Source organism: Candoia aspera, chromosome 2 (assembly GCF_035149785.1).
Source record: "Candoia aspera isolate rCanAsp1 chromosome 2, rCanAsp1.hap2, whole genome shotgun sequence".
NCBI lineage: Eukaryota > Metazoa > Chordata > Lepidosauria > Squamata > Boidae > Candoia > Candoia aspera.
The window spans coordinates 3,529,528-3,555,786 of NC_086154.1; the positions used below are offsets into that span (position 1 = coordinate 3,529,528).

Here is a 26,259-nt window from a genome sequence, read left to right on the forward strand (position 1 = left end):
CCATCCATTGCATCTTCTCCCAGTGGTTTCTCAGTATTAAGTGGTTGACCAACACATACAGTATCCAATACATATCCAATTATGGTGATTACTGCTCTCCCAATAAATGTGAGCATGTGGCACATATCTGCGTGCATGCATACAACTGTCAAAAGTCACATTCCCAAAAAGACAGGCCCAGAACAAAAATAATGTAAATAAAATTTAATAAAATGTAATTGCCATTAAAATAAGGAAGCAAACTGATTCTAATTTACATACACCAACCATTATCTCTCACACCCAAACATGCCCTTGCTGTCTTCCAACAGAAACAACAAAAATGCAAGAGAATGGGGAAGGGGAAATTTTACTGGAAATGGGGGGGGGGAAGAAATGCAGAGAGGAAAAGGACTGGAGGTGTATGACCAGAAGAAAAGATAAGTGGATACAGAAAGGAAGAAAAGAGAGAGAGGTCCACCTTAAGGCATTGGATAAATAGTTAAATTTGCAAACAAGCAGGGATAAACAACAGTTGCCCAAACCCAGGGTTAGGATTAGGATTGAGGGCTGGCTAATGCTCAAATCCATAAACACCTGTTTGTAGCCATCTATATCTCTTCCCCAGGCATATTCAACACAGACATCTCTTCCCAAAGAAACTGTAAATCAGCATCCCCAAACCAACTCAAAGGTAATGATTAGGAAGGAAAAAAACTCACCCTCCATTCAGTTAACGGTTTAATAAAATCTGGGCATCCCTAATATCTCACTGCAGATGGGATATTTGGGGTATATGCTTAGTTAGGTGCCATCAAATCCAGCTACACTGTGCCTACTACACAGACAAGATCTTGGCCTCCCTCTTGTAGTAACTTGAAGCTCTTCCAAAGCTTTCCTGTAATCTCCTTCATCTTATCCCTTCTCTTCCCCTTCCTCCACTCTAACTCCTTTTCTCTAATCATAATCCACCTCCTTTCCATTTTGGCATTCCATCAGAAATGGAATCACTAAAGTTCTTTCCACCCTGGATGCACGCATGTGGCCTCTCCCCCTTTTACGAGAAGTTCACTAATCTGAAAGAAGCTCCTTCCATATTATATGCCAGCAGGTGGGATCTCCCTTGTGTGAATCCTTTTATGAAAAAAAAAAAAGGGAAGTGTTATGACAGAAACTCTTTCTACACTCCTCGCACTGATAGGGTTTCTCTCCCATGTGGATCCTCTTATGGGAAGTCAGGGAACTGCTTGTACTGAAACTCTTTCCACAGTCTGTGCATTGATATGGCTTCTCCCGAGTGTATCCCCTTATGGGAAGTAATAAGACTGCTGTTAATAAGCTATTTCTGCACTCAGTACATTGATATGGCTTTATCCCTGTATGGATCCTTTCATTGGAACTAAGGGAAGTGGTCTGGCTGAATCCCTTTCCACATTCCATGCACTTCTATGGTTCTATGTGTGGATCCTTTTATGGGAGGTAAGGTGACTGCTTGTATTGAAGCTCTTCCCACACTCCATGCATTTAAACAGTTTCTCCCCACTGTGAATCCTGTTATGGGATGTAAGATCACTGCTGTTAATGAAGCGTTTTCCACATTCCATGCATTTATATGGCTTCTTCCCTGAGTGGATCCTCTTATGGGAAATAAAGGAACTCAAGGCTCTAAAACTCTTTCCACAGTCCAGGCACTGATAAGGTTTCTCTCCTGTGTGGATTCTTTTATGGGAAGTAAGTTGACCACTCTGACGGAAGTTCACTCCACAGTCCATGCATTGATAAGGTTTCTCCCCTGAGTGGATCCTTTTATGAGAAGTAAGATTAATACTCCTGCGGAAGCTCTTTCCACACTCTGTGCATTTATATGGTTTCTCTCCTGTGTGGATCCTTTTGTGGGAAATGAGATCACTGCTTCTACAGAACCTCTTCCCGCACTCCATGCATTGATACGGTTTCATCCCTGTATGGATTCTTTCATGGGAAGTAAGGGAAGTGCTATGGCTGAAACTCTTCCCACATTCCATGCACTTATATGGTTTCTCCCCCGTGTGGATCCTTTTATGGGAAGTAAGGGAACCACTTGTGGTGAAGCTCTTTCCACAGTTGGTGCATCTATATGGCTTCTCCCCTGTGTGGATTCTTTTATGGCACGTAAGTTGACTGCTTCGAGTAAAGCTCTTTCCACACTCTGTGCATTTATATGGTTTCTCTCCTGTGTGGATCCTTTTATGGGAAATTAGTTCACTGCTTGTACTGAATCTCTTTCTGCACTCCATGCACTGATATGGTTTCATCCCTGTATGGATCCTTTCATGAGAAGTAAGGGAATTGCTCTGGCTGAAACTCTTTCCACATTCCATGCATTTATATGGTCTTTCACCCGTGTGGATCCTTTGATGAGAAGTAAGTTGACCTCTCGTTCTAAAGGTCTTTCCACAGTCCACACATTTAAAACGTTTCTCCCCTGTTTGGATCCCTTTATGGGTGGTAAATTGAGAGTTTTGAGTAAAGCTCTTTCCATGGTCCATGCATTTACATGGCTCCTCCCCTGTACTTCCCCTTTTATGGGAAGTAAGATCACTACTCATATTGAACCTCTTTCCGCATTCCATGCATTTATATGATTTCTTTCCTGTGTGGGTCCTTTTATGCAAAGTAAGATCATTGCTTGTATAGAAACTCTGTCTGCACTCTGTGCATTTATATGACTTCTCCACTCTATGGATTCTTTTATGGGCGTTAAAAGTACTGCTCTCATTAAAGCTTTTCCCACACTCTGGACATTTATATGGTTCTTCTATCTTGATGCTTTGACGTAAAGTAAGAGAGAAATTCAAGCCACTATTTTTTCCATGTTCCCGGCAGTCAAGCTGCTTCTGTTTAGTGTGGGTTCTGCTATATTCATATATGTCTGATTTATTGCTGAATATTTTCCCACCCCCTAAACAGCTTCCTTTTTCTTTGTGATGTTGGGTACGAAAGGTGTGGTTTTCTCCATAGTGAAAAAGAGAGGATTTCTCCATCCTATTGTTTAACTGGTTTTCCTCAGGCTTGTTTGGGTCCAGCTGATTTTCCAATATCCCTTCTCCAGTTCCAGTTCTTTGCAAAGATTTCGCACCTGGTTCTTTATAATCCTCAGTGTCCTTTCTGTCAACTGTTTGGAATGAAAAGAAAGCAAGCAGAAAATTCATGAGATGTTTAAGGCAGAAACTGAAGGTGCCATCACAACATGTTAGCCACATTTTTTATTTCAACGCTACTGTACCAAGATTTTTCCCTCTAGGCTGCATGGTGGTGGGAATATGTCTGGAGGCACTGTTTACTACATCTCTGATCCTTCCCGTGAGGTTATCTTGTTTTATTGTAAACCGCCCAGAGTCCCTTTTGGGAGATGGGCCGTGATAAATTTGATTAATAAATAAAATAAATAAATAAAATCTTAAGAATGTCAGACTGCTTGAAGGCAGCTGAGGTATGATGTCCAACAGAGCTCCCATTATTTTTCCCCAAGCCATTCAGTGTCAATAGGAAACCTCTGGGGAGTAGCACCTAGAGTTCCGGAGTGGGATATCACCAGCTTTATTGCTTCTTAACATTCAGTTTCAACTGTCAGCGAAGACAAACTGAAATTAAATCAAGAGAAAATGGAGGTGCTGTTGCTAGAAGGAAACTGGGATTCAGCATGTTTGAGATGAGGTCGGCCTCCCTTGAAAAAACACATCTGCACTCCATGAGTGTCCCTTCATCCTCAGCTGTCCCTGCATTTGTTGGCAGCCCAACAGAGGACTCTGTTTACTCCCAGTAACACCTTTGAGATAAACAGTGTGAGACTATCAGGGTATTCTGTGCCTGACCCTTTTTCTCCTCTCCCCGCCCTGCAGAACAGAGATTGCTTAAACAAGTTATCTACTTGAGCAGCTTTTCTCCCCAGCCCATCTTCTTTATATAAGTGCTAACCACAAGTGAACAACCTCAGCTCTTTGACCTTTATTCCTTGATTAGAACCCTCCCCCCTGTGCTGCTGTGCTGTACTGACCAGGCCATAATCAGTTTCATACTGAGGGATTTTTGTCTCCTAAAGTGCACTAGGCAAAGAGAGGGAGCCAGCACATACTGTATCTCTCCATGTGTATTCACTGTTGCGTGCCTGTTTACTCACTTGTAATCCCCTCCTTCACAATAAATACAAATATTAATTTCCTTCTTGCTAATTATCCCAGTGCCAGGGTGAGCATTCCAAAGAGTGGGGGAGTGGGGAAAAAGGACCATAAGATTTGCCCCATAAACCCGGTCCAATTCCGGAGACTGTCCTCGCTGTTTGGGCTCACCCGGCGATTTCGACATGGATCCCCCTGGCTCTGTGAGCATATTTTGGGACAATTGCTTAATGAAGTTTCTTTAAGGGCTTGGTTGCAGTCCTGGCGTCTCTCTTGGCATTCTCGTTCTCTGATATCCGTCCTGCAAATCCTAATATTAAGCGTTGGTGCACAAATTAGCAGCAACATAGCACTTTCACATGCTATCATTATAGACAGAAAAACAGGAACGCAAAAGGAGCTTCTAAGGCAACCTGCAAACCCAGCTGAGCAGGATCGGAACCTGTCTGGGAAGGTGCTTGTTCCTCTTTCTGGAGCCAGCATGAAAATGTTAGCCCTTCCTAACTACCAGAACACGTGGGAGAAGCAATTATTATTATTATTATGGTGGGTCACAGAGGCAGCCAGGTGATGATGATGATTACGATTTATATAGCCACCCACTTCTTATACGTGACTCTATGTCAGGCATAACCCAAGAATGACATGGAATCAGTCCAGCCAAACTTCAGATCTTTATTTGATCACACCGTATAGACAGAATCTTGCCAGACTAAATCTATTCTACTCTAACCTAAGGGGAATAACTGAGAGACTTTAGGGTACTGCGGGTTAAACCGCTGAGCTGTCGATCAGAAGGTCGGCGGTTCGAAACCGCGCGGCGGGGTGAGCTCCCATTGTTAATCCCAGCTCCTGCTCACCTAGCAGTTCGAAAACATGCAAATGTGAGTAGATCAATAGGTACCGCTTCAGCGGGAAGGTAACGGCGTTCCAAGTCGTCATGCTGGCCACATGACCCGGAAGTGTCTATGACAACGCCGGCTCCAAGGCTTAGAAACGGAGATGAGCACCGCCCCCTAGAGTCGGATTCGACTGGACTTTACATCAAGGGAAACCTTTACCTTTACCTAGGATACTCCAAATCTCTTTGTCTTCCCATGTTCTGTCTCTGGGGAATGTTGCCTCTTGTTCTCCCCCCTCAATGGAATGTGCTCCCTCCCTCCTGAGAACCAGCTGCGTTACTGTAGTCCATCGCATCACCTCCCCCTTCAAAGACATATTCCATCACACTCGAGGCTCAATGCACATAAGGTTATTTCAGTTCTCTGCAGGAAAAGTACAAAGCTGGATCTCCTCTGAGAAATTAAGAAGCTGGTATTTCTGACCTTCCCCACACAGAGCAAAAGGGATCCCTTACCCACAGAGTCCACATTCTTAGCATTTTCCAGCATGACCTCTCTGTACAAGGATTTTTGGTCAAAATGCAGCAGAGCCCACTCCTCCTCAGAGAAAAACACAGTTACATCTTCAAAGGACACGGGAACCTGAAGCAGAAAAACACGCCTTGTTAACATACAGTTCCAGACAGTACTTGCAAATTCTCTATCCTAATGACAAGTTTTGCTGATTCTGTAGGACCTTCAGTCCCATTCAGTGGTAGCAACTCTAATATCCTTCTTAGTCAGCTCCTGAGACAAGATTGGGGTGCAACCCGGACTCCAATATTTCCTGCTAGGTTGCTTCATCGAGTAGGTATTGAGAGTCCCCCTGTTCAGGGGGAGATGGGCGGTGACACAAATTTGAAATCTATCTATCTATCTATCTATCTATCTATCTATCTATCTATCTATCTATCTATCTATCTATCTATATTCCTATATAACATTTTAACTGGAAGAAGACACTGGCCTTCTCACACGTCCTTGGAAATAATAAGGGTGAAGGAGGATCAAATCATTTACGGAACAAGGACACGATTTTATTAAAACCCTCATTATGTTAGATTGGAAACATTTAAGAATTTGTTCAAGTTGTTCTTATGATCTCACCTGCTCCTTTCGCTGTATCTTCTGCTCCGCATGGCTCAGGAGGAAGCCCTCGGCCAGGGCCGCTGCCTGGGACCCGGCCTCTGCTCCAGACCTCCAGACCCAGCTCCCCCTCTCTGGGGGCAGGATGGCCAGGGACTGCTCCAGGACCACCAGGTCCAGCACCTGAGCGTTCAGGCGGCATTCTTGCCTCAGCCATTGACCGTAAAGCTGGTGGAGTCGGCTGCAGACTCCTCGGAGTCCCTCGGCCTCCTGGTAACAGAGCTCCCTGAAAGGGCAACGAGGGACAACCCAGCCGGTGGCTGCTTCTTCCAGGATGCCCTGCCTGGTTCTTGCGGCTTCTCCAGACAAATCCAAAGGCTCTTCTGAATCCGCAGAGCAACTTTCGTCATTCACGGGAGCACAATGGCAAGGAGAGCCCCCCTCAGCCATCTTGGAGGATGAGGGACTCTCTCCCCTGGAAGACTAGATTCTTTCCATTCAGAGGGAAGTGCGTTCAGCTTCCGGGCTAAGAGGCAAATGGGGAGAGACCCCGTAGTCCAAGGCCCTGACAGGAAGCTTCTTTCATGATTCGTTTGAGCACGTGAGCGGGAAGCGCAGAAGCTGGCACCGTGCGGGGCTTTCTGCTTTGCCCGACAAGGACCCCTCCCCAGAGCTGGAGACGGCGGAGCCCAGCAAGGAGGCGCTTCCCAGGCCGGGCAGCGGCGGGAGGGCGGGAGGGAGGAAGGAATGTCTTGCCCGGCGCCCGCAGGGGAGAGGCGGGGCTGCCCCGCGGCTGCCCCTCACCCGGACTCCGGTCCCGAGAGAGGCGCGCAGGGCAGGATCCGCGCCCCGCCTCCCTCGCAGCCCCGCGAGCGCGGCGCTTGCTTCTTGGCCGCGGGGTTGCAGCCGCGCACGTGCGCCTCCTCACCTGCTTCTTTTCCAGGAAAGCGCGGCCTCGGCGTGGGAACGGCCACTTCCGGCGCTCCCCGCCAGCTCCGGGCGAGGTGCTTCCCGGAGCGAAAGCTCGGCCGTGCCTCTTGGCTGAACCCGGAAACCCGGCGGTTGTTCGCCAAAGGGCGCCCTCTAGCGGGTCCTGCGCGCGAAGCCTGCGGGCGAGGACCGGGGAGTGGGGAGGGGTGTCCGGGATGCCGGAGCGGCAGGGAGGCCGCTGGAGCCCGGCAGGGAGACTCGCCGCGCGGCTTGTCTGCTCCGCGTGGCGCTCTGTCCAGAAACCATCCCCGGCCCCGCCTCCCCCGCCTTCCTCTGCTCCAAGCCTGGAGACCACGTGGAAATCGGAGGCGAGCAGGCAGAAAAGAGATTCTTGCAATCAGAACCGGGCCTTCGCGGGAAAAGCGCACGAATATTGTGGGAAATGGACTTCCTACGCAGGAACGGTACTCAGGCGCGATGTTCTGTAGGAAAAGGGAATGTGGAACAATCGCGCATGGAATAGCTTCAATCCTCAGTGAGGAAGGCGGAATCCTTTGAAAAGAAGCAAAAAGCTTAACTGTCTTTCCATAGTTGGCCTCAGAATAATCCAGAGACCATTCCAACAAAGATCTGGGGTTCCCAGCTATGTCCCCTGCTCAAGTGTTCACTTGATAAAAAAAGAAAATCCGGAGTCTGGTAGCGCCTTTTTGCAACTAAGAATTTTATTAAACACCAAGATGAAGCACCGAGCCACGGGGGAGCAGCCCGGGGCCGGCTGAGGGCGGAGCAGAACCAGCCTGAGGCTTCTCCTCAAAGAGCGGAGCAGGGAAGGGTTTCGGAAGCCTCCCGGGCGTGGTCCGAGCCCGCCGGCGCTTCGCAGGGAAACTGCCGGGCGGAGCCGGACCAGGCGAGGCTCCTCGCCCCCTCCCGCCGTTTGCAGCTGGGCTGCCCGGATAAATCCACCCCCGCACGCCCCCCTTGTCCGCACGGGGCTGCAGGCCGCGCTGGGGGTGGGGTGACCCTTCCCGCCCTCTCCTCCGCTGCCCTGGCGGGTTCCCCGTCGGGGCGTCTTGCGCACCTTCGGGAAAGAAACGCTCGAAGGGGCGGAGCTGATGGTTCCTCCCTGCCCGTGAGGCGCGTCCGAAGCGCGAGGAGATGCTCTTCTCCTCCTAGTAAAGTAATAGTAGTGCTGAGGGACTCTGCCCCAAAGCCCTTTTCAAGGGGAGGACTTTCCAGCTACTGTACTGAAGATGCTAACAAACCCTTTTACTGAGGAACAGCCACTGGTGTGAGGCGATAAAAGATGGCGGCTGGGGACGAGCTGTGGGCGAGCAAAATGGAGGTCCCGAAGGAAGAAGAATCAGGAATGTTGAAAGAAATCGAATTCGCAAGTGGCAATGCTGCCGAAAGACACATGCCTCTAGAAAAATTTACCTCAGGACATGCAGAGGTTGGGGGAAATTAGAGGGCAGGAGGCTCAGTGGAACCTTTGAAAAAAGCCAGGTGTGAGGGGGAGATGGCAGCTACATACCGGAGCAGAAGGATCGAACTGTTTTAATCTAAAGTGTGAAGAGAAACACTGGTTCATGAAGGGTCAGGGAACAATTAAGCAGAATTCTCAAAAACAGGAAATACAAGCAATGGACGCTAAAGGGTCTCCTGAGATGATAAGGAGAAGTGTCTTGAGGAAATAAAGGAACAGAACTGGTTGAAGAAAAACATACTGACAAATGGAGTTTTGGCTAGGAAAGGCGTAGCCAATACCAGTTTTGCGGGAAGTAGGGCTTGATGAAGCTGCTTCTGTATTGGAATGCATATTTAAGGATCCTCTGGAGTTGTTTAGGAGAACTTGAGGAATGGTTCTACCTCGGGTTTTCTACACAATCCATCCATTTCTCTAGTTTCTCCTCTGTCCGGAGGTATCGATGACAAGTAAGGCAATTGGGGACACTTCATCAAGCCCTACTTCCCGCAAAACTGGTATTGGCTACGCCTTTCCTAGCCAAAACTCCATTTGCCAGTATGTTTTTCTTCAATCAGTTCTGTTCCTTTATTTCCTCAAGACACTTCTCCTTATCATCTCAGGAGACCCTTTAGCGTCCATTGCTTGTATTTCCTGTTTTTGAGAATTCTGCTTAATTGTTCCCTGACCCTTCATGAACCAGTGTTTCTCTTCACACTTTAGATTAAAACAGTTTGATCCTTCTGCTCTGGTATGTAGCTGCCATCTCCCCCTCACACCTGGCTTTTTTCAAAGGTTCCACTGAGCCTCCTGCCCCCTAATTTCCCCCAACCTCTGCATGTCCTGAGGTAAATTTTTCTAGAGGCATGTGTCTTTCGGCAGCATTCCCACTTGCCAATTCGATTTCTTTCAACATTCCCGATTCTTCTTTCCTTCAGGACCTCCATTTTGCTCGCCCACAGCTCGTCCCCAGCCGCCATCTTTTATCGCCTCACACCAGTGGCTGTTCCTCAGTAAAAGGGTTTGTTAGCATCTTCAGTACAGTAGCTGGAAAGTCTTCCCCTTGAAAAGGGCTTTGGGGCAGAGTCCCTCAGCACTACTATTACTTTACTAGGAGGAGAAGAGCATCTCCTCGCGTTTCGGATGTGCCTCACGGGCAGGGAGGAACCATCAGCTCCGCCCCTTCGAGCGTTTCTTTTCCGAAGGTGCGCAAGACGCCCCGAAGGGGAACCCGCCAGGGCAGCGGAGGAGAGGGCGGGAATTTCGAGGGAGCGGCCTTTCGAGGGAGACGTACTCGCTGCCTTTACCCCTTGGAGAGCCGGCGAGGACGAGGCGCCTGGCGCCCTTGCCGGCGGCGAGGTCTGCGTGCGCGGCTGCACCTGCGTGGCTCTCCGGCCCTGGCGGTGCTCGCAGGCAGCGGGGAAGGCAGAGCGCGGCTGCTCTTCCTGCAGCCCCTCTTCGGGATCGGGGTCCCGGGCGAGGGGGAGTCTCGGGCCGGCCCGCGTCTTCCCTGCAGGCGCCGGGCAAGGAAGCCCTTCCGCCATCCCAGGCTTGTTTCTGCATTTTCCCGAAGGGGCCAAAGCCGCTGCCTGCAGCCCCGGGCGGACAAGGGTGGTGGTGGGGCTTCTTTTATGAAAAGTAAATTTTGTGCTGTCTTTGAAACTTTTCACATTCAAAGCATTTATATGATTTCTTCCTGGTGTGATTTTCTTTGAAAAATAAGGGAACTGCTCCTGCTGAAGCTTTTACCTTGTTTAGCGACCATTTGCAGTTAGGATGGTGATGAAAAAGTAACTTTGTGACCAAACTTCCCATTTATGACCTTTGCAGGTCTATAAAACAGGAAAGCTGAAGTAAGATTGTAAGCACAGTTGCAGTTTCACTTAGTGACTGCTTTGCTTAATGACCAAGTTGCCCGTCCCAATTGTGGTTGCTAAATGAGGACTACCTGTATTTTTCATGGCAACAGCTTTGCTCTTGTGTCTTGCACACTCTCCTCCTCAGGACAAGATCTTGCAGACTCCTTGATAACAATGGAAACACCACTGAAAAATTAAGATGAGAAAGTTTGATGTCCTAAAGAGGCAAGACTCTTGGCTGTGATCTTACTCAGTAGTGCCAAGAGTTAAAGTAGGGCTTCCACTTCTGGCTTTCAAAACCTTGGATGGCCACTAGGTAGCTGCAACATGATAGAACAACATGCTGCCATCTTGTGGTTTGGATTTTTGCAATCTAGATCTGATATTTTGATTCACAGTGTTCTGAATGTGGTAGCCCCACACTTTGCAAAGGACATCCTGGGTGTGTTCATGTGTGCCTGCACTCATAAGGGTACACATACACAATTAGCTGTGGAAAAGGCCACTTAAAAAAAAATCAATCTAGCCTGCAGCTTTGAGATTTCCTGGTGGTCTTCCATCCAGGCTCTAACAGGCCCAATTCTCTAGCTTTCAAGGCCTTACAAAGTGGCTGGATGCTGGAGCCTCCTTAACCACAGTCACTGATTTGAGATGGGTAGTTATATAAATTGAATGAGTGAATGAATGAATGAATGAATGAATGAATGAATGAGGACCATTTAAAAGCTACCAAATCCCTGCTCTGCTATCAGGGCTTCTGCACTAAGCTTCAGTTTATTAACTCTCATCTAGCTAATCAAGAGTTGCTTCCCTGGAAACCAAAAAAAGAAAATGAAAAAAACCCACATCTGATTTAGGGCTTCATGTCATCTGTATATTGATACCACTACACATCAAATTCCTGGATGACCTCCATGGCTATTTTTTTTCCTACAGTGGGGGAAGCTTTTCTGGACTGGCACATGCAGCACAAGAGCTTCTGATGGGCTTTTAAAACCAGTAACAGCATATCTTAAGGCTTCTCCGTTTTTGAGGTGCAGATGATAAGGAGCAGGTACAAATGAGAGTTGTAATCGTTTGGAACTTCATGGAGCTCTGCCTCAACTTCAAAATCCACCATTAGAATAATGTTCTCCATAAAAGTGAGGCCTCTGGAAGAACAACTATTATGAAATCTGTTCTTTTAGTGCCCAAGCGATCATGGGCAGAAAGAAACAGAACAGTTTCTGTGTATCCCTTAGAGGCATGGAATCTGTTGTGGTAGTTTCCCTTCCTGCTGATTTTAGGAGGTGAGGACATTTCAACACGGTTATTTCCAATAAAGCCCTACATGGCATGGGTCCAGGTTACCTGTGGGACCGTCCCGCCTGGTCAGGCAGAGAAGGCATGTTACAGACCCCGTCCATGAAAGAATGTTGATTGGTGGAGCTCAGGAAGAAAGCCGCCTCTGCTGTCGCCCCCACCCTATGTAACATTCTTCCCCCGGAAGGCCCCCACTCTCCCATCCTTCTGGAAAGGGGTGAAGACCTGACTCTGCCATCTTGCCTGGGGTGTGAGGAGGAGTAACTAACCCTGGGGGTGGTTAACACCCTGAAGATGTTCCTGTAAATTAAGAACGTTTTAACATCTATGCCTTGGATTATATTTTTTATTTAAGAATATTGTTTTGTTGTATTTTAACAACTATTTATTCCTGTTTTACTGTAAATCACCCAGAGTCACTCGCTGAGTGAGATGTGTGGTGACTAAATTTGAAATATAGATAATAAATAAGCATCTGTAACATGTCATGCCATACCTCCCTAATGGCGATGAGCTGTCATCCTCTTGTTTCTTCAGAGAATGAAGAGCCCAAAAGCTAGAGTATTTGTGGGCATGGGACAAGTTCTCAATTTAGTTCTCCCATTTCCAGTTATTGAGAGTTCTTCATTTGACCTGAGTACTCCCCAAAGAAATGGAGCAGAAATCAAACAAAAAACATTATGCACAAAGCTCTCATTTGTTTTTATTATTTATTTATTTATCAATCATATTTATATGGCCACCAATCTCACAAGATGTGACTCTTGTGAATGATCTCTGCACGCTGCTGCTTCCTGGGAGAATGATGGATCTACTTTTCCCTGGATTATGTCCCTTGAAGAACAAACCCTTCACAAGATTCTTGGAGAAAGTTATGTATGTGGTTCATTCAAGAACTTGACGCTCTTAGCTTGATCCTCATCCAACTCCCTGAATATTGAAGGAGCCACCTCCTTCTCTAGTAGAGAGGATGTCCAATTGAGGGCTGAGAAGGATAATGTCTTACAGATGCCGGAGTGGTCAAGGTTCCTTGCTAATGTTGACTTCCATCCACTAAGAAAACCCAGAATCCTAGGAACAAAGGAGGGTCTTGTTAAAGGACTAAAAGTCTCTCAGGGATCTTGCTTCATATTTCAGTGGATCTCATCACAGACTTCTCCCTCAGAGAAATCACTGGGGCAATGAACTCTGAAGGCCCAGACTTTATATCTGCTGATACTTTTAGAAACTTTCAGTGATCCTTTTTTTAAAATAGTAATTTCATTACTATTAGCCGCCCAGAGTCACTTTCTGAGTTGGGCGGCTATAGAAATTGAATAAATTAAAAAATAAATTAAAAATTACACTTACAATGATAAAAAACTAATACAAACTAAAAATAAAAAGTGCAGGAAAAAAAAAATAGAAAAGAAAGAAGAAATAATAAAGACAAATATATAAAGAAATTACTTTCCCCTTCATCACAAGTATAAACCATTTTAGTAACTTATCACCTTCTCTTAAAATAAAAAAATTATCTCTTCTTCCCATATCCCATCTCTTACCTATAAACAAATCCCTAAAACTTCATCATTTCAGTCCAGATCAGCAAAAGCCCACTGAGGATTACCAGAGATAACACACATCTATTTTAACCTTGATCAAATAAACCAACTTTATATTCCTTCCTTTTACCTTTAACAGTCTTGATCTTTAGTCCCTTCAAATAATGTCCTAGAACTTGATTTCTTTTCAGTTTTTGCCCCTTCTCACAAAATTCTTTAACAAGCCTCTTTTGTAAATCCAATATAGGAAAATTATGCAGGTCCTTCCCTTAGTTTGTAATTCGTATATCCCTTTTATTTATTAAGACAGCAGCTGGTTTCTTTTGAATGTCGAGTGCTTCATATTTTCTGTATCTTGTAGCCTGTTATTTTTAAATCCACTTTCAGATCAGTATCAGTCTTGTCAGGTAAAACTTGTTCCTCTTCCATAACATAGAGGCAGAGACTCTTAAAATTAACTTCTGGGTCCCACTGTTCAAAAATATCCTTCAATATGTCCAATGTTAAAATATTTTGCTCCAATCTGTATTAGTGAAATTTAAGTGTTCTTCTCCTTTAATTGTAATCTTTAGTTCCTTCTAGTTCCCTCTAGTGTCCAACCTTCAAAGTCCCAGTCCCTCCTATCATTTAAAAAAAATTCAAAACGGAAGCATTTTCCCATTGAAAGGATTCTTATAATTAATTCCAAAATCTTATTTCAAATACATCTGGATGTTTAGCCTATTTGTAACTTTCCAAAATCAAAGTTCTAATCACCCTTATGCTGTTTAGTCCCCCCCCTTTTGTTTTAAACCCTTAAACTTGTATTTAAAACTTCTTTTGCTAAGAATTGAAGGAAACTCACCCAGTATTTTCAGACTCATCAATCCAAAGGTTCCTAACAGCTGAAAAGCAGTTAACAAACAATTCCCAAAAATGATTAGAAAAGGAAGTATGCGAACCCAGTGTCCTTCTGAAGGTGCCAACCACGGTTTGAGCAAGATGGCTCTTCCCTTGTCTCCCAGAGCTCTAAACCCACCAGAGACCACTGTCTTGCGGTCTCCTCACAAAGAGCAACTGTCTGGAGCACTTGTGGGTGACCTCAAGTCCTTTCCTTGTCCAGAGAGGAATTGCAAAGAGCCAATCTACTCGCCGGCTCTTCATTCCACTGCAGTCATCGGCTTCGCTTTTAGCAGAGCCGTCCATTTTCAGTTCGCCATTTCTTCCCTGGAAGTCCCAAAACTTTCAGCAATCCTTTTGAAACCTTCCAACATGGTAGTCAGGCAGAGAACAAGGGACTACCATTTTCTTTCTTTCTATCTGTTATCCATCCATCCATCCTATTTGAAATTGCACCCTTCCCGTCTACCTCTGCATACGTACTGAAGGAAAATAATAGAAGCTGAGGACCTTAGAGCATGTACAGAGGATTTCTTCTTGTCAGAAATCACATTATGCTGCTGTGCTAGTGTTTGTATTTGAACACTAGAGAACAAACTGAAATTTGTATTATTCAGTTTTATAGAAGGATCAATGTGCAAAAAAAAAAGTACATACAAATAAGTTTATCTTTAATTTATTTATTGGATTTACACAGCCACCCATATCACATGCGTGACTAGATTGCTAAAAATATGAAAAATAGAAGCCTATACAAAAAAATCTATATGTGCGTGTGTGTGCGCGCATATAAATCACTAGGCAAACAATCTAAATAATTAAAGGTAGAAATGCTATTGAGTGGAGCTTAAATCCTGGAGAATGAATCCATGTAGTTTTCTTAGTGTTATGTTTAACAATGGGCAGTGTGAAAAAACGCTGTTTTCTCAGTTCTAAGTAAATCTCTTTCTAAACAGCTTAATTGGATGATCCCTGGAACCTACTGTTTTGCACCAGGGTGATTCTTTTTTTTTTTTTTGCTTAGGAGTGCCAAGCACAAATAAACATATCCAAGTCCCCGATCATTTGGATGGCTGCTTCTGAACTTTGTCCATCTCTATTATATCCTTTTTCAAATGGGACAACCAGAACAATATTCAAGATACAAACATACTGTAGAAGACAGTAACGGTATCAGCTGTTTTACTACCATTCCTTTCCTACTGATCCCTACGTGGGACATGTCTTTTTCTCAACTGCCACATACTGAGTCAACAGCTCCACTGAGGTCTTCATTATGGCCCAAGATCTTTCTCCTGTTTCACTACAGTTCATTCCTCAACAATGTGTATGCAAAATTGGGAAATTATGCCCCAGTACATGTCACTTTCAATGTTCTTCAAGGGAGCTGCACTGGCCATTGAGTTGACTGTTCACTCTGCTTAAAGAGATTCTTCTCAAAATCACCTTCATTTTCACTACCTTGAATATCATCTACAGGCTTGGCCAGTTCATGGCTTATCAAGAAAACAAGCAGCCACTGCATTTTCTTCCAGTAGCTTCTGAGTGTTAGCGGTTGACCAAAGTAGTATCTCTTATGTATTCAAATATGGGTTATTAGCGGATTTTTAAAAAAGGAATACGTCCATAAATTTAAGGAAGTGCCCTTCCAATAAATGTGGGCATGTGTCACATACCTATCTGGGGGCAAATCTGTATGTGTGCATACATATGACTGCCAAAAGCCACAGTCCAAAAAAGGCCCAGAACAAAAACGTAAATAAAATTTAATAAAATGTGATAAAATTTAATTGCCATTAAAATAAGGAAGCAAACGGATTCCTATTTACATGCACCAACCATTATATCTCAGGCACAAAATATGCCCTTTCCAACAAAAATATGAGATTGGGGAAAGGGTAATTTTGCAGGAAATAGAGGGAGAAAAAAAACGCAGAGAGGAATAGTACTAGAGGTGTATGACCAGAAGAAGAGATAAGTGGATACAGAAAGGAAGAAAAGAGAGAGAAGTCCACCTAAAGGCATTAGAGAAACAGTTAAATTTTTTCAGACAAGCAGGGATAAACCATAATTCCCAATAAAAATCTGGTTTAATAAAAATCTGGGCATTCCTAATATCTCGCTGCAGATGGGATAATATTTGGGGCATATGCTCAGTTAGATGCCATCAAATCCAGCTACGCTGTGCCTACTACACAGACAAGATCTTGGCCTCCCTCTTGTACTAACTTGAAGCTCTTCCAAAGCTTTCCTGTAATCTCCTTCATCTTATCCCTTCTCTTCCCCTTCTTCCACTCTAACTCATTTTCTCTAATCATAATCCACCCTCTTTCCATTTTGGCAGGCAGATCAGAAATGGAATCACTAAAGTTCTTTCCACACTGCATACCTCTCCCCCATGTGGCTCCTTTCACAAGAAGTTCACTAGTCTGAATGCAGCTCCCTCCATATTATATGTCAGCAGGTGAGTTCTCCCTTGTGTGGACCTTTTTATGAAAAGAGAGGGAAGTGTTGTGACTGAAACTCTTTCCACACTCCGTGCACTGATATGGTTTCTCTCCCGTGTGGATCCTCCTATGTGAAGTCAGGGAACTGCTTGTATTGAAACTCTTTCCACAATCCATGCAATGATATGGCTTCTCGCCAGAGTGGATCCTCTTATGTGAAATCAGGGAACTGCTTGTATGAAAGCTCTTTTCACAGTCTGTGCATTTATACGGCTTCTCCCCTGAGTGGATCTTCCTATGGGAGGTAAGATGACTGCTTTGACTGAAGCTCTTTCCACAATCCATGCATTGATATGGTTTCTCCCCTGTGTGGATTCTTTCATGGGAACCAAGTGAAGCGCTCTGGCTGAAACTCTTCCCACACTGCATGCATTTATATGGTTTCTCCCCTGTGTGGATCCTATTATGGGATGTAAGGGAACCACTCGTGGTGAAGCTCTTTCCACAGTCTGTGCATCTATATGGCTTCTCTCCTGTGTGGATCCTTTTATGGCAGGTAAGATTTCTGTGTTGGCTGAACCCCTTTCCACAGTCCATGCATCTATATGGCTTTTCCCCTGTGTGGACCCTTTCATGAGAAATAAGATCAATACTCTTGCGGAAGCTCTTTCCACACTCTGTGCATTTATACGGTTTCTCTCCTGTGTGGATCCTTTTGTGGGAAATTAGTTCACTGCTTGTACTGAAACTTTTTCCGCACTCCATGCATTGATATGGTTTCATTCCTGTATGGATCCTTTCATGAGAAGTAAGGGAAGTGCTCTGGCTGAAACTCTTTCCACACTCCATGCACTTATATGGTTTCTCCCCCGTGTGGATCCTTTTATGGGAAGTAAGGTTACTGCTCCAACTGAAGCTTTTTCCGCACTCCATGCATTGATAAGGTTTCTCCCCTGTGTGGATCCTTTTATGAGAAATAAGATCACTCCTACTTCTAAAGCTCTTTTCACACTCCTTGCATTTATATGGTTTCTCCCCTGTGTGGATCCTATTATGGGAAGTAAGACCACGTCTCATTGTAAAGCTCTTTCCACAGTCTACACATTTAAATGGTTTTTCCCCCGTGTGGATCCTTTTATGGGAAAGGAGATCATTGCTTGCACTGAATTTCTTCCCGCACTCCATGCATTGATATGGTTTCATCCCTGTATGGATCCTTTCATGGGAAGTAAGGGAAGTGCTCTGGCTGAAACTCTTCCCACATTCCATGCACTTATATGGTTTCTCCCCTGTGTGGATCCTATTATGGGAAGTAAGGGAACCGCTTGTGGTGAAGCTTTTTCCACACTCCATACATTTATATGGTTTTTCTCCTGTATGGAACCTTTTATGAGAAGTAAAAGAACTCATGTCCCTGAAGCTCTTTGTGCATTCCATGCATTGATATGGTTTCTCCCCCGTGTGGATCCTATTATGGGAAGTAAGGTTGCTGCTCATACTGAAGCTTTTTCCACACTCCATGCATTGGTAAGGTTTCTCCCCTGTGTGTATCCTTTTATGGGAAGTAAGGTTGCTGCTCATACTGAAACTCTTTCCACAATCCATGCACTTATATGGTTTCTCCCCCATGTGGATCCTTTTATGGGAAGTAAGGGAACCACTTGTGGTGAATCTCTTTCCACACTCCGTGCATCTGTATGGCTTCTCCCCTGTGTGGACCTGTTTATGGGATGTAAGTTGACTGTTCTGAGTAAAGCTCTTTCCACATTTCATGCATTTATATGGCTCCTCCACTGTGTGGATCCTTTTATGGGAAGTAAGATCACTACTCATATTGAACCTCTTTCCGCATTCCATGCATTTATATGGTTTCTTTCCCGCATGGGCCTTTTTATGCAAAGTAAGATCATTGCTTGTATAGAAACTCTGTCTGCACTCTGTGCATTTATATGACTTCTCCACTCTATGGATTCTTTTATGGGCGTTAAAAGTACTGCTCTCATTAAAGCTTTTCCCACACTCTGGACATTTATATGGTTCTTCTATCTTGATGCTTTGACGTAAAGTAAGAGAGAGATTCAAGCCACTATTTTTTCCATGTTCCCGGCAGTCAAGCTGCTTCTGTTTGGTGTGGGTTCTGCTATATTCATATACGTCTGATTTATTGCTGAATATTTTCCCACCCTCTAAACAGCATCCTTTTTCTTTGTGATGTTGGGTACGAAAGGTGTGGTTTTCTCCATAGTGAAAAAGAGAGGATTTCTCCATCCTATTGTTTAACTGGTTTTCCTCAGGCTTGTTTGGGTCCAGCTGATTTTCCAATATCCCTTCTCCAGTTTCAGTTCTTTGCAAAGATTTCGCACCTGGTTCTTTATAATCCTCAGTGTCCTTTCTGTCAACTGTTTGGAATGAAAAGAAAGCAAGCAGAAAATTCATGAGATGTTTAAGGCAGAAACTGAAGGTGCCATCACAACATGTTAGCCACATTTTTTATTTCAACGCTACTGTACCAAGATTTTTCCCTCTAGGCTGCATGGTGGTGGGAATATGTCTGGAGGCACTGTTTACTACATCTCTGATCCTGCCCATGAGGTTATCTTAAGAATGTCGGACTGCTTGAAGGCAGCTGAGGTATGAAGTTATTTATTTATTTATTTATTTATTTATTAATTAATTAATTAATTAAATTTGTCACTGGCCATCTCCTCCCACCAGAGGGACTATGGGCGGTTTACAACAAAGGTAGTCAATTAAAACCATATATATGATGTGCCACAGAGCTCCATTATTTTTCCCCAAGCCATTCAGTGTCAATAGGAAACCCTTGGGGAGTAGCACCTAGAGTTCCGGAATGGGATATCACCAGCTTTATTGCTTCTTAACATTCAGTTTCAACTGTCAGGAAAGACAAGTTGAAATTAAATCATGAGAAAGTGGAGGTGCTGTTGCTACAAGGTAACGGGATTTAGATACTGGGATTCAGCATGTTTGAGATGAGGTCACCCTCCCTTGAAAAAAGACGTCTGCACTCCAGGAGTGTCCCTTCATCCTCAGCTGTCCCTGCATTTGTTGGCAGCCCAACAGAGAACTCCCAGTAACACCTTTGAGATAAACAGTGTGAGACTATCAGGGTATTCTGTTCCTGACCCTTCCCCCCCCACCCACAGAACAGAGAGATGTCTTATACAGGTAGTCCTCGCTTAATGGCAATAATTAGGACCAGAATTTCTGTCACTAAGCAATGCAGTCATAAAGCAAGACTTCATCTGACCGCCATTGACCAGCAATCCCAGCAATTCCCCTTGCCATTCTTAAGTGAATTTTACCAGTCATTAGCTGAGTACGCATCCCAATGCAAGCCTTTCCCAGCTTGGTCCCAGCCCCAAGCCTCAGTAAGGTAATGGACTGCCTCCAACTGCCCCCACCCACCTATCTCCCCTCCATCTCTGCCCTTTTAGCTGTCCTGCACCCTGCCTTGTGGGGAAGCAAGCAGCCCCAGAACTGCGCAGCTCTGAGGCTGCTTGCCATGCCCTGGGAAGCCACAGTCACCCTTGACACCCTGCGCTCTGTTGCCCCAGCTGACCTTGCTGTCTTCTTGCTCCCACTGATGACAAGGTGTGCCTGGCCCGGCTGCTGGGCTGGGATGAGCTGGCTCCGGCTTTGGAAAAATAAAAAATAATGGTAAAAGCAGCCCCTTTGCAAAGAGCTCTTGGGTGGGGCTGAGCTAGCTTCTCCTTCCAAAAAAGGGGGAGAAGCCTTTGCAAATGCAAAGCTAGCCCAGCCTCGCCCAAGAGCACTTTGCAAAGGGACTGCCTGTACCATTATTCTTTCTGTTTCTGGGCACCCGAAGGCAGCCCAGCCCAGCCGCCAGGCCAGTCATGTCTTATGAGCTGTGGGAGCAAGACGATGGCAAGGTCAGCTGGGGCGGCGGAGTGCATGGCAGCAGGGAGCCAAAAGGCATAGATGGCGGGAGATGGCAGGCGAGGGGAGTTGCAGCGCCCTTGTGGTCGTACGTGTGGCTGGGCTGCGAAGTGCCTGAATTCTGATCAGATGATCGTGGGGGTGCTGCAACGCTGGAACTTCACGTACTGGTCCTAAGCCACTTTTTTCAGTGTGTTTGTGTCCTAACAGTCAGGAATCACGCTGAGATGAGGAATAGGTCTCTAGTGTTTATTACTGCTACATAAGACAGAAAATCCTAACAAACTGAAGAAGCGTGGGAAAACCCAGACAGATAAACCCCAAGAGTTAAGGCGGGTCTGATCTGTGTCTCTTTGAATGGCTGCTTAATTCCTCAGTACTACGCATGCCTTTTCCCCCCTGGATAGAGGCCCCCTCCTGCTCGCCATCAGTACTCATGACAGTTTGTAACTTCGAATGGTCGCTGAATGAATGTTTGTTAAGTGAGGACTACGTGTACAAGCTACCTCTACCTGAGCTCCTTTTTTCCCCAGACCAGTGGTTCTTTAATAAGTGCTAATCACCCATTAACAAGCTCAGCTCTGTGACCTTAATTAGTTGAGAGCCGGTTAGGTGTAGTGGTTAAGGCATCAGGCTAATAACTGGGAGACCGTGAGTTCTATTCCCGCCTTAGCCACAAAGCCAGTTTGGTCTAATGGTTAAGGTGCTGGGCTAGAAACCAGGAGACTGAGAGTTCTAGTCCTGCCTTAGGCATCAAAGCAGGCTGGGTGACCTTGGGCTAGTCACTCCCTCTCAGCCCAACCCACCTCACAGGGTTGTTTTTGTGGGGAAAATAGGATGAGGAAGGAGTATTAGGTATGTTCACCGCCTTGAGTTATTTATAAAGATAATAAAGGCGGGATAGATAGAAAGTAAATAAATAAACAAACAACAACAAGAACGCCAACTGGGTGAGTTGGGCCAGTCTTTTTCTCTCAGCCCTAGAAAGGAGGCAGTGGAAACCACTTCTGAAAAATCTTTCCAAGAAAAATGCAGGGACTTGTCTAGGCAGCCTCCGAGAATCGGATTTGATTGAACAGATTAAAAAAAAACCCAAAACCAAAGTTAACAAGCTCAGCTCTGTGACCTTGATTAGTTGATTAGAACCCTCCCTCTGGTCCTGCTGGCTGAAACTGACCAGACCTTAATCAGTTTCATACTGAGGGCTTTTTTCTCTGCTGAAGTGCACTAGGCGAACAACAGGAGCTAGCACATTCCTCTCAATGTGTATTCTTTGTTGTGTGCCTGTTTACTCACTTGTAATCCCTTCCTTTGCAATAAATGTAAATACAAATATTAATTTCCTTCTTGCAGGGTGAGCATTCCAAAGGGTGGGGGAGTGGGGAAAAAGGGCTATAAGATTGGGCCCGCAAACCCAGCTTCCTCCTGAGCCGAATTGCGGAGACCATCCTCACTGTTGGGGCACCCGGCTATTTGGGGATGGATTCTCCTGGTGCTGTGAGTATATTCAGGGAGACTTTTGTAATAAAGTTTCTCTAAGGGGTTAGTTGAAGTCCTCTTGGCATTCTCATTCTTTGGTATCTGTCCTGCAAATCCTAAATTAAGCGTTGATGTACAAATTAGCAGCAATGCAGGACTTTCAAACGCTATCGTTAGAGAGAGAAAAACAGGAATGCAATAGTAGTCGTCACAGAGTCAGCCAAACGTTTAGACTGGATTTGGCATTTTTGTCCACCTATTGAGTCCTTCCCAAGGACCTTGGACAGGCAGATGTTGTTGTTTAATAATACTAACAGTATCGTCACAGGATGTAAGGTGTTCCAAGTAAAGCTGCCTTTTCCAATTGACTGATGGTGATTTTATTATTATTACTATTTTTTGATTTATATAGCTGCCTATTTAATATATGTGACTCTAGATGCAGTGTACGTAAGGTTATCTCAGTTCTCTGCAGGAAAAGCACAGACTTGAATCTCCTCTGACAAATTGGTAAGCTGGTTATTTCTGACCAGAACATTCGTTGTTTATTCGTTTAGTCGCTTCCGACTCTTCGTGACTTCATGGACCAGCCAGAACATACTTCCCCCATTTATTTTAACTCAGAGCAAAAGGGATCCCTTACCCATGGAATCTACATTCTTAGCATTTTCCAGCATGACCTCTCTGTACAGGGATTTTTGGTCAAAATCCAGCAGAGACCACTCCTCCTCAGAGAAAAACACAGTTACATCTTCAAAGGACACGGGAACCTGCAGTACAAAAACATGCCTTGTTAACATACAGTTCCAGAAAGTGTTTGCAAATTCTCTACCCTAATGACAAATATCCCATTCAGTGGTAGCAATCCTAATTTCCTTCTTAATCACCTCCTGAGGCAAGGCTAGGGTGCAACATGGACTCCAAAAATTCCTGCCATTATTTCTCATTGAGAAAGTATTGGGATATTCCTGTATGACATTTGAACCGATGCCTTATGTTGTCCACTAGGATATACACAGTCTTCACTGAACTTCATATGAAGTAGTTTTAGATGCCATTAATGTATGGATGATATCAGATTGCTGGGAAGCTGCTTAGGCTCTGGACAACTGCTTAGATGGGAGCTCATAAACCAGTGGTGGAAACGGGATTCAAACCACTTTGGAAAGAGTTGTATGTTGCTTCAATAAATCATCTTGCACTTTGGGAGGTGGAGATCCTCCTCCTACCTGAGTTGGAAGTACAACCGCTGTTTCTGCTCCACCACAAAGAGGAGACATTTCCACCAGTATCATCACCGTTGTTCCACATTCTGAGAGTGAGATAAAAGCAGAAGAAGTAAATGTTTTACAAAGAGCTAGAGGAAAAGTATGCATAAAGGCCAGTCTTGCACACAGGACTAAGGTACTACTGTAAAAGAACCTCATGAATAAAACAAGTTCAGGTAGTTCATACTCCTGAGGACTCCAATATATCAAAAGGAACCCTCTTTTACCTGATGGTGGATCCTGAGATGGGTCCTCCTGGGAGATCCCCCCCAAAAATAGTTCCTGAGGGGGATATGACGCATCCCCTAATGCTTTAGGAGCTTGGGTGGCCACCTCCATGAAGAGCTCATGCACCTGAAATAGCAGCCAAGAGAAAAGAGAACATTACTGTCCCCTGCCCCAACTTTATAGCCCCTCTGGAAGAAGGGGCTGGGCTTCTCACATGTCCTTGGAAATAATCAGGGTGGAGGAGGATCAAATCATTTACAAAGCAAGGACACGATTTTATTAAAACCGTCCTGACTAGGTCAGAAGGGAAACATTTAAGAATTTGTTCATGTCGTTAAAGTTACATCTTCAAAGGACACGGGAACCTGAAGCAGAAAAACACGCCTTGTTAACGTACAGTTCCAGACAGTACTTGCAAATTCTCTATCCTAATGACATATTTTGCTGATTCTGTAGGACCTTCAGTCCCATTCAGTGGTAGCAACTCTAATATCCTTCTTAGTCAGCTCTTGAGACAAGATTAGGGTGCAACCCGGACTCCAATATTTCCTGCTAGGTTGCTTCATCGAGTAGGTATTGAGATATATGACATTTTAACTGGAAGAAGACACTGGCCTTCTCACATGTCCTTGGAAATAATCAGGCTGAAGGAGGATCAAATCATTTACAAAACAAGGACACAATTTTATTAAAACCCTCCTCATTATGTTAGATTGGAAACATTTAAGAATTTGTTCAAGTTGTTCTTATGATCTCACCTGCTCCTTTCGCTGTATCTTCTGCTCCGCATGGCTCAGGAGGAAGCCCTCGGCCAGGGCCGCCGCCTGGGACCCGGCCTCTGCTCCAGACGTCCAGACCCAGCTCCCCCTCTCTGGGGGCAGGATGGCCAGGGACTGCTCCAGGACCACCAGGTCCAGCATCTGAGCTTTCAGGCGGCATTCTTGCCTCAGCCATTGACCGTAAAGCTGGTGGAGTCGGCTGCAGACTCCGCGGAGTCCCTCAGCCTCCTGGTAACAGAGCTCCCTGAAAGGGCAACGATGGACAACCCAGCCGGTGGCTGCTTCTTCCAGGACGCCCTGCCTGGTTCTTGCGGCTTCTCCAGACAAATCCAAAGGCTCTTCTGAATCCGCAGAGCAACTTTCGTCATTCACGGGAGCCCAATGGCAAGGAGAGCCCCCCTCAGCCATCTTGGAGGATGAGGGACTCTCTCCCCTGGAAGACTAGATTCCTTCCATTCAGAGGGAAGTGCGTTCAGCTTCCGGGCTAAGAGGCAAATGGGGAGAGACCCCGTAGTCCAAGGCCCTGAAAGGAAGCTTCTTTCATGATTCGTTTGTTTATCATTTACATTGCTAAGTCCACACGCTTGATGACTCTGGGTGGCTTGCAAGGGTTAAAAGCAAAAACAGCACATTACCACCACTAATGAAAGGTAGTTGCAACAGGGGTAGAAAAAGGTCTTAGCCGTTAACGCAACTTAAAGCACTTCCACAGCGCGGACACATCACAAAGGATGTTCAGGTCTCTCTTGAAGGTTTAGAAATCTTGATCTTCGTGGGATATTACTTGTTTATAAATATCTACCCAGGGTGACACTATCAGGGGAATGTTTCCACAGGATGCAGATCAGCCTGGCCCCTTGGTCTTCTGCCCAAGGGAATCTTGCCTGGCCTCCGAGTCTCGGAAAGAGGACAGCTTCCCAGATCAGGGCACCCAGGTCCTCTGAGCCGCAGATGCTCCAGATGCTCCCAGCAGACGCCTAGCCCTGAGCCTGCTGGGGTCCTCAAGAGCGGAGCTGCCGCACAACTCAGCGTTTAACCCAGGAGCGGCTGGGGCTCCTCTTGAATAAAGAAACGTCCTGCGCACCGCCTAAAAACGGAGCACGTGAGCGGGAAGCGCAGAAGGTGGCACCGTGCGGGGCTTTCTGCTTTGCCCGACAAGGACCCCTCCCCAGAGCTGGAGACGGCGGAGCCCAGCAAGGAGGCGCTTCCCAGGCCGGGCAGCGGCGGGAGGGCGGGAGGAAGGAAGGAATTTCTTGCCCGGCGCCCGCAGGGGAGAGGCGGGGCTGCCCCGCGGCTGCCCCTCGCCCGGACTCCGGTCCCGAGAGAGGCGCGCAGGGCAGGATCCGCGCCCCGCCTCCCTCGCAGCCCCGCGAGCGCGGCGCTTGCTTCTCGGCCGCGGGGTTGCAGCCGCGCACGTGCGCCTCCTCACCTGCTTCTTTTCCAGGAAAGCGCGGCCTCGGCGTGGGAACGGCCACTTCCGGCGCTCCCCGCCAGCTCCGGGCGAGGTGCTTCCCGGAGCGAAAGCCCGGCCGTGCCTCTTGGCTGAACCCGGAAACCCGGCGGTTGTTCGCCAAAGGGCGCCCTCTAGCGGGTCCTGCGCGCGAAGCCTGCGGGCGAGGACCGGGGAGTGGGGAGGGGTGTCCGGGATGCCGGAGCGGCAGGGAGGCCGCTGGAGCCCGGCAGGGAGACTCGCCGCGCGGCTTGTCTGCTCCGCGTGGCGCTCTGTCCAGAAACCATCCCCGGCCCCGCCTCCCCCGCCCTCCTCTGCTCCAAGTCTGGAGACCACGTGGAAATCGGAGGCGAGCAGGCAGAAAAGAGATTCTTGCAATCAGAACCGGGCCTTCGCGGGAAAAGCGCACGAATATTGTGGGAAATGGACTTCCTACGCAGGAACGGTACTCAGGCGCGATGTTCTGTAGGAAAAGGGAATGTGGAACAATCGCGCATGGAATAGCTTCAATCCTCAGTGAGGAAGGCGGAATCCTTTGAAAAGAAGCAAAAAGCTTAACTGTCTTTCCATAGTTGGCCTCAGAATAATCCAGAGACCATTCCAACAAA

General features: G+C 46.1%; 2 protein-coding genes across 3 annotated transcripts in view; one reads left to right on the forward strand and one right to left on the reverse strand.

Moving 5' to 3' along the window:
* LOC134491915 (zinc finger protein 420-like) overlaps nt 1-26,259 on the forward strand; it is a 363,546-nt gene that overhangs the window by 283,505 nt on the left and 53,782 nt on the right. The gene's annotated exons all lie outside the window — the stretch shown is intronic.
* On the reverse strand, nt 190-24,648 carry LOC134491909 (zinc finger protein 420-like). 2 transcript variants are annotated; one of them, XM_063295968.1, is made up of 6 exons: nt 24,181-24,648; nt 23,422-23,548; nt 23,156-23,238; nt 22,570-22,696; nt 16,544-18,925; nt 190-1,090 (listed from the first exon to the last, which is right to left on the reverse strand). In XM_063295968.1, exons 1-6 carry the CDS (start codon nt 24,607-24,609, stop codon nt 1,077-1,079), a joined length of 3,162 nt encoding a protein of 1,053 aa, XP_063152038.1. In that variant the 5' UTR covers nt 24,610-24,648; the 3' UTR covers nt 190-1,076. The 2 variants fall into 2 exon arrangements, with proteins under 2 accessions (XP_063152038.1, XP_063152039.1); XM_063295969.1 differs by having other exon boundaries at nt 190-2,773; nt 16,550-18,925; nt 24,181-24,624.

What these genes read in the sequence shown, in the direction of transcription:
- LOC134491909 (XM_063295969.1), bottom strand. Translation starts at nt 24,609, where the DNA reads ATGGCTGAGGGGGGCTCTCCTTGCCATTGGGCTCCCGTGAATGACGAA. An exon ending in TAAGAATGTAGATTCCATGG is followed by an intron (nt 18,926 to 22,569) that starts GTAAGGGATCCC and finishes CATTCCAAACAG; the next exon opens with TTGACAGAAAGGACACTGAG. An exon ending in AAAGGTCCACACAAGGGAGA is followed by an intron (nt 2,774 to 16,549) that starts ACTCACCTGCTG and finishes TCAAGATAGAAG; the next exon opens with AACCATATAAATGTCCAGAG.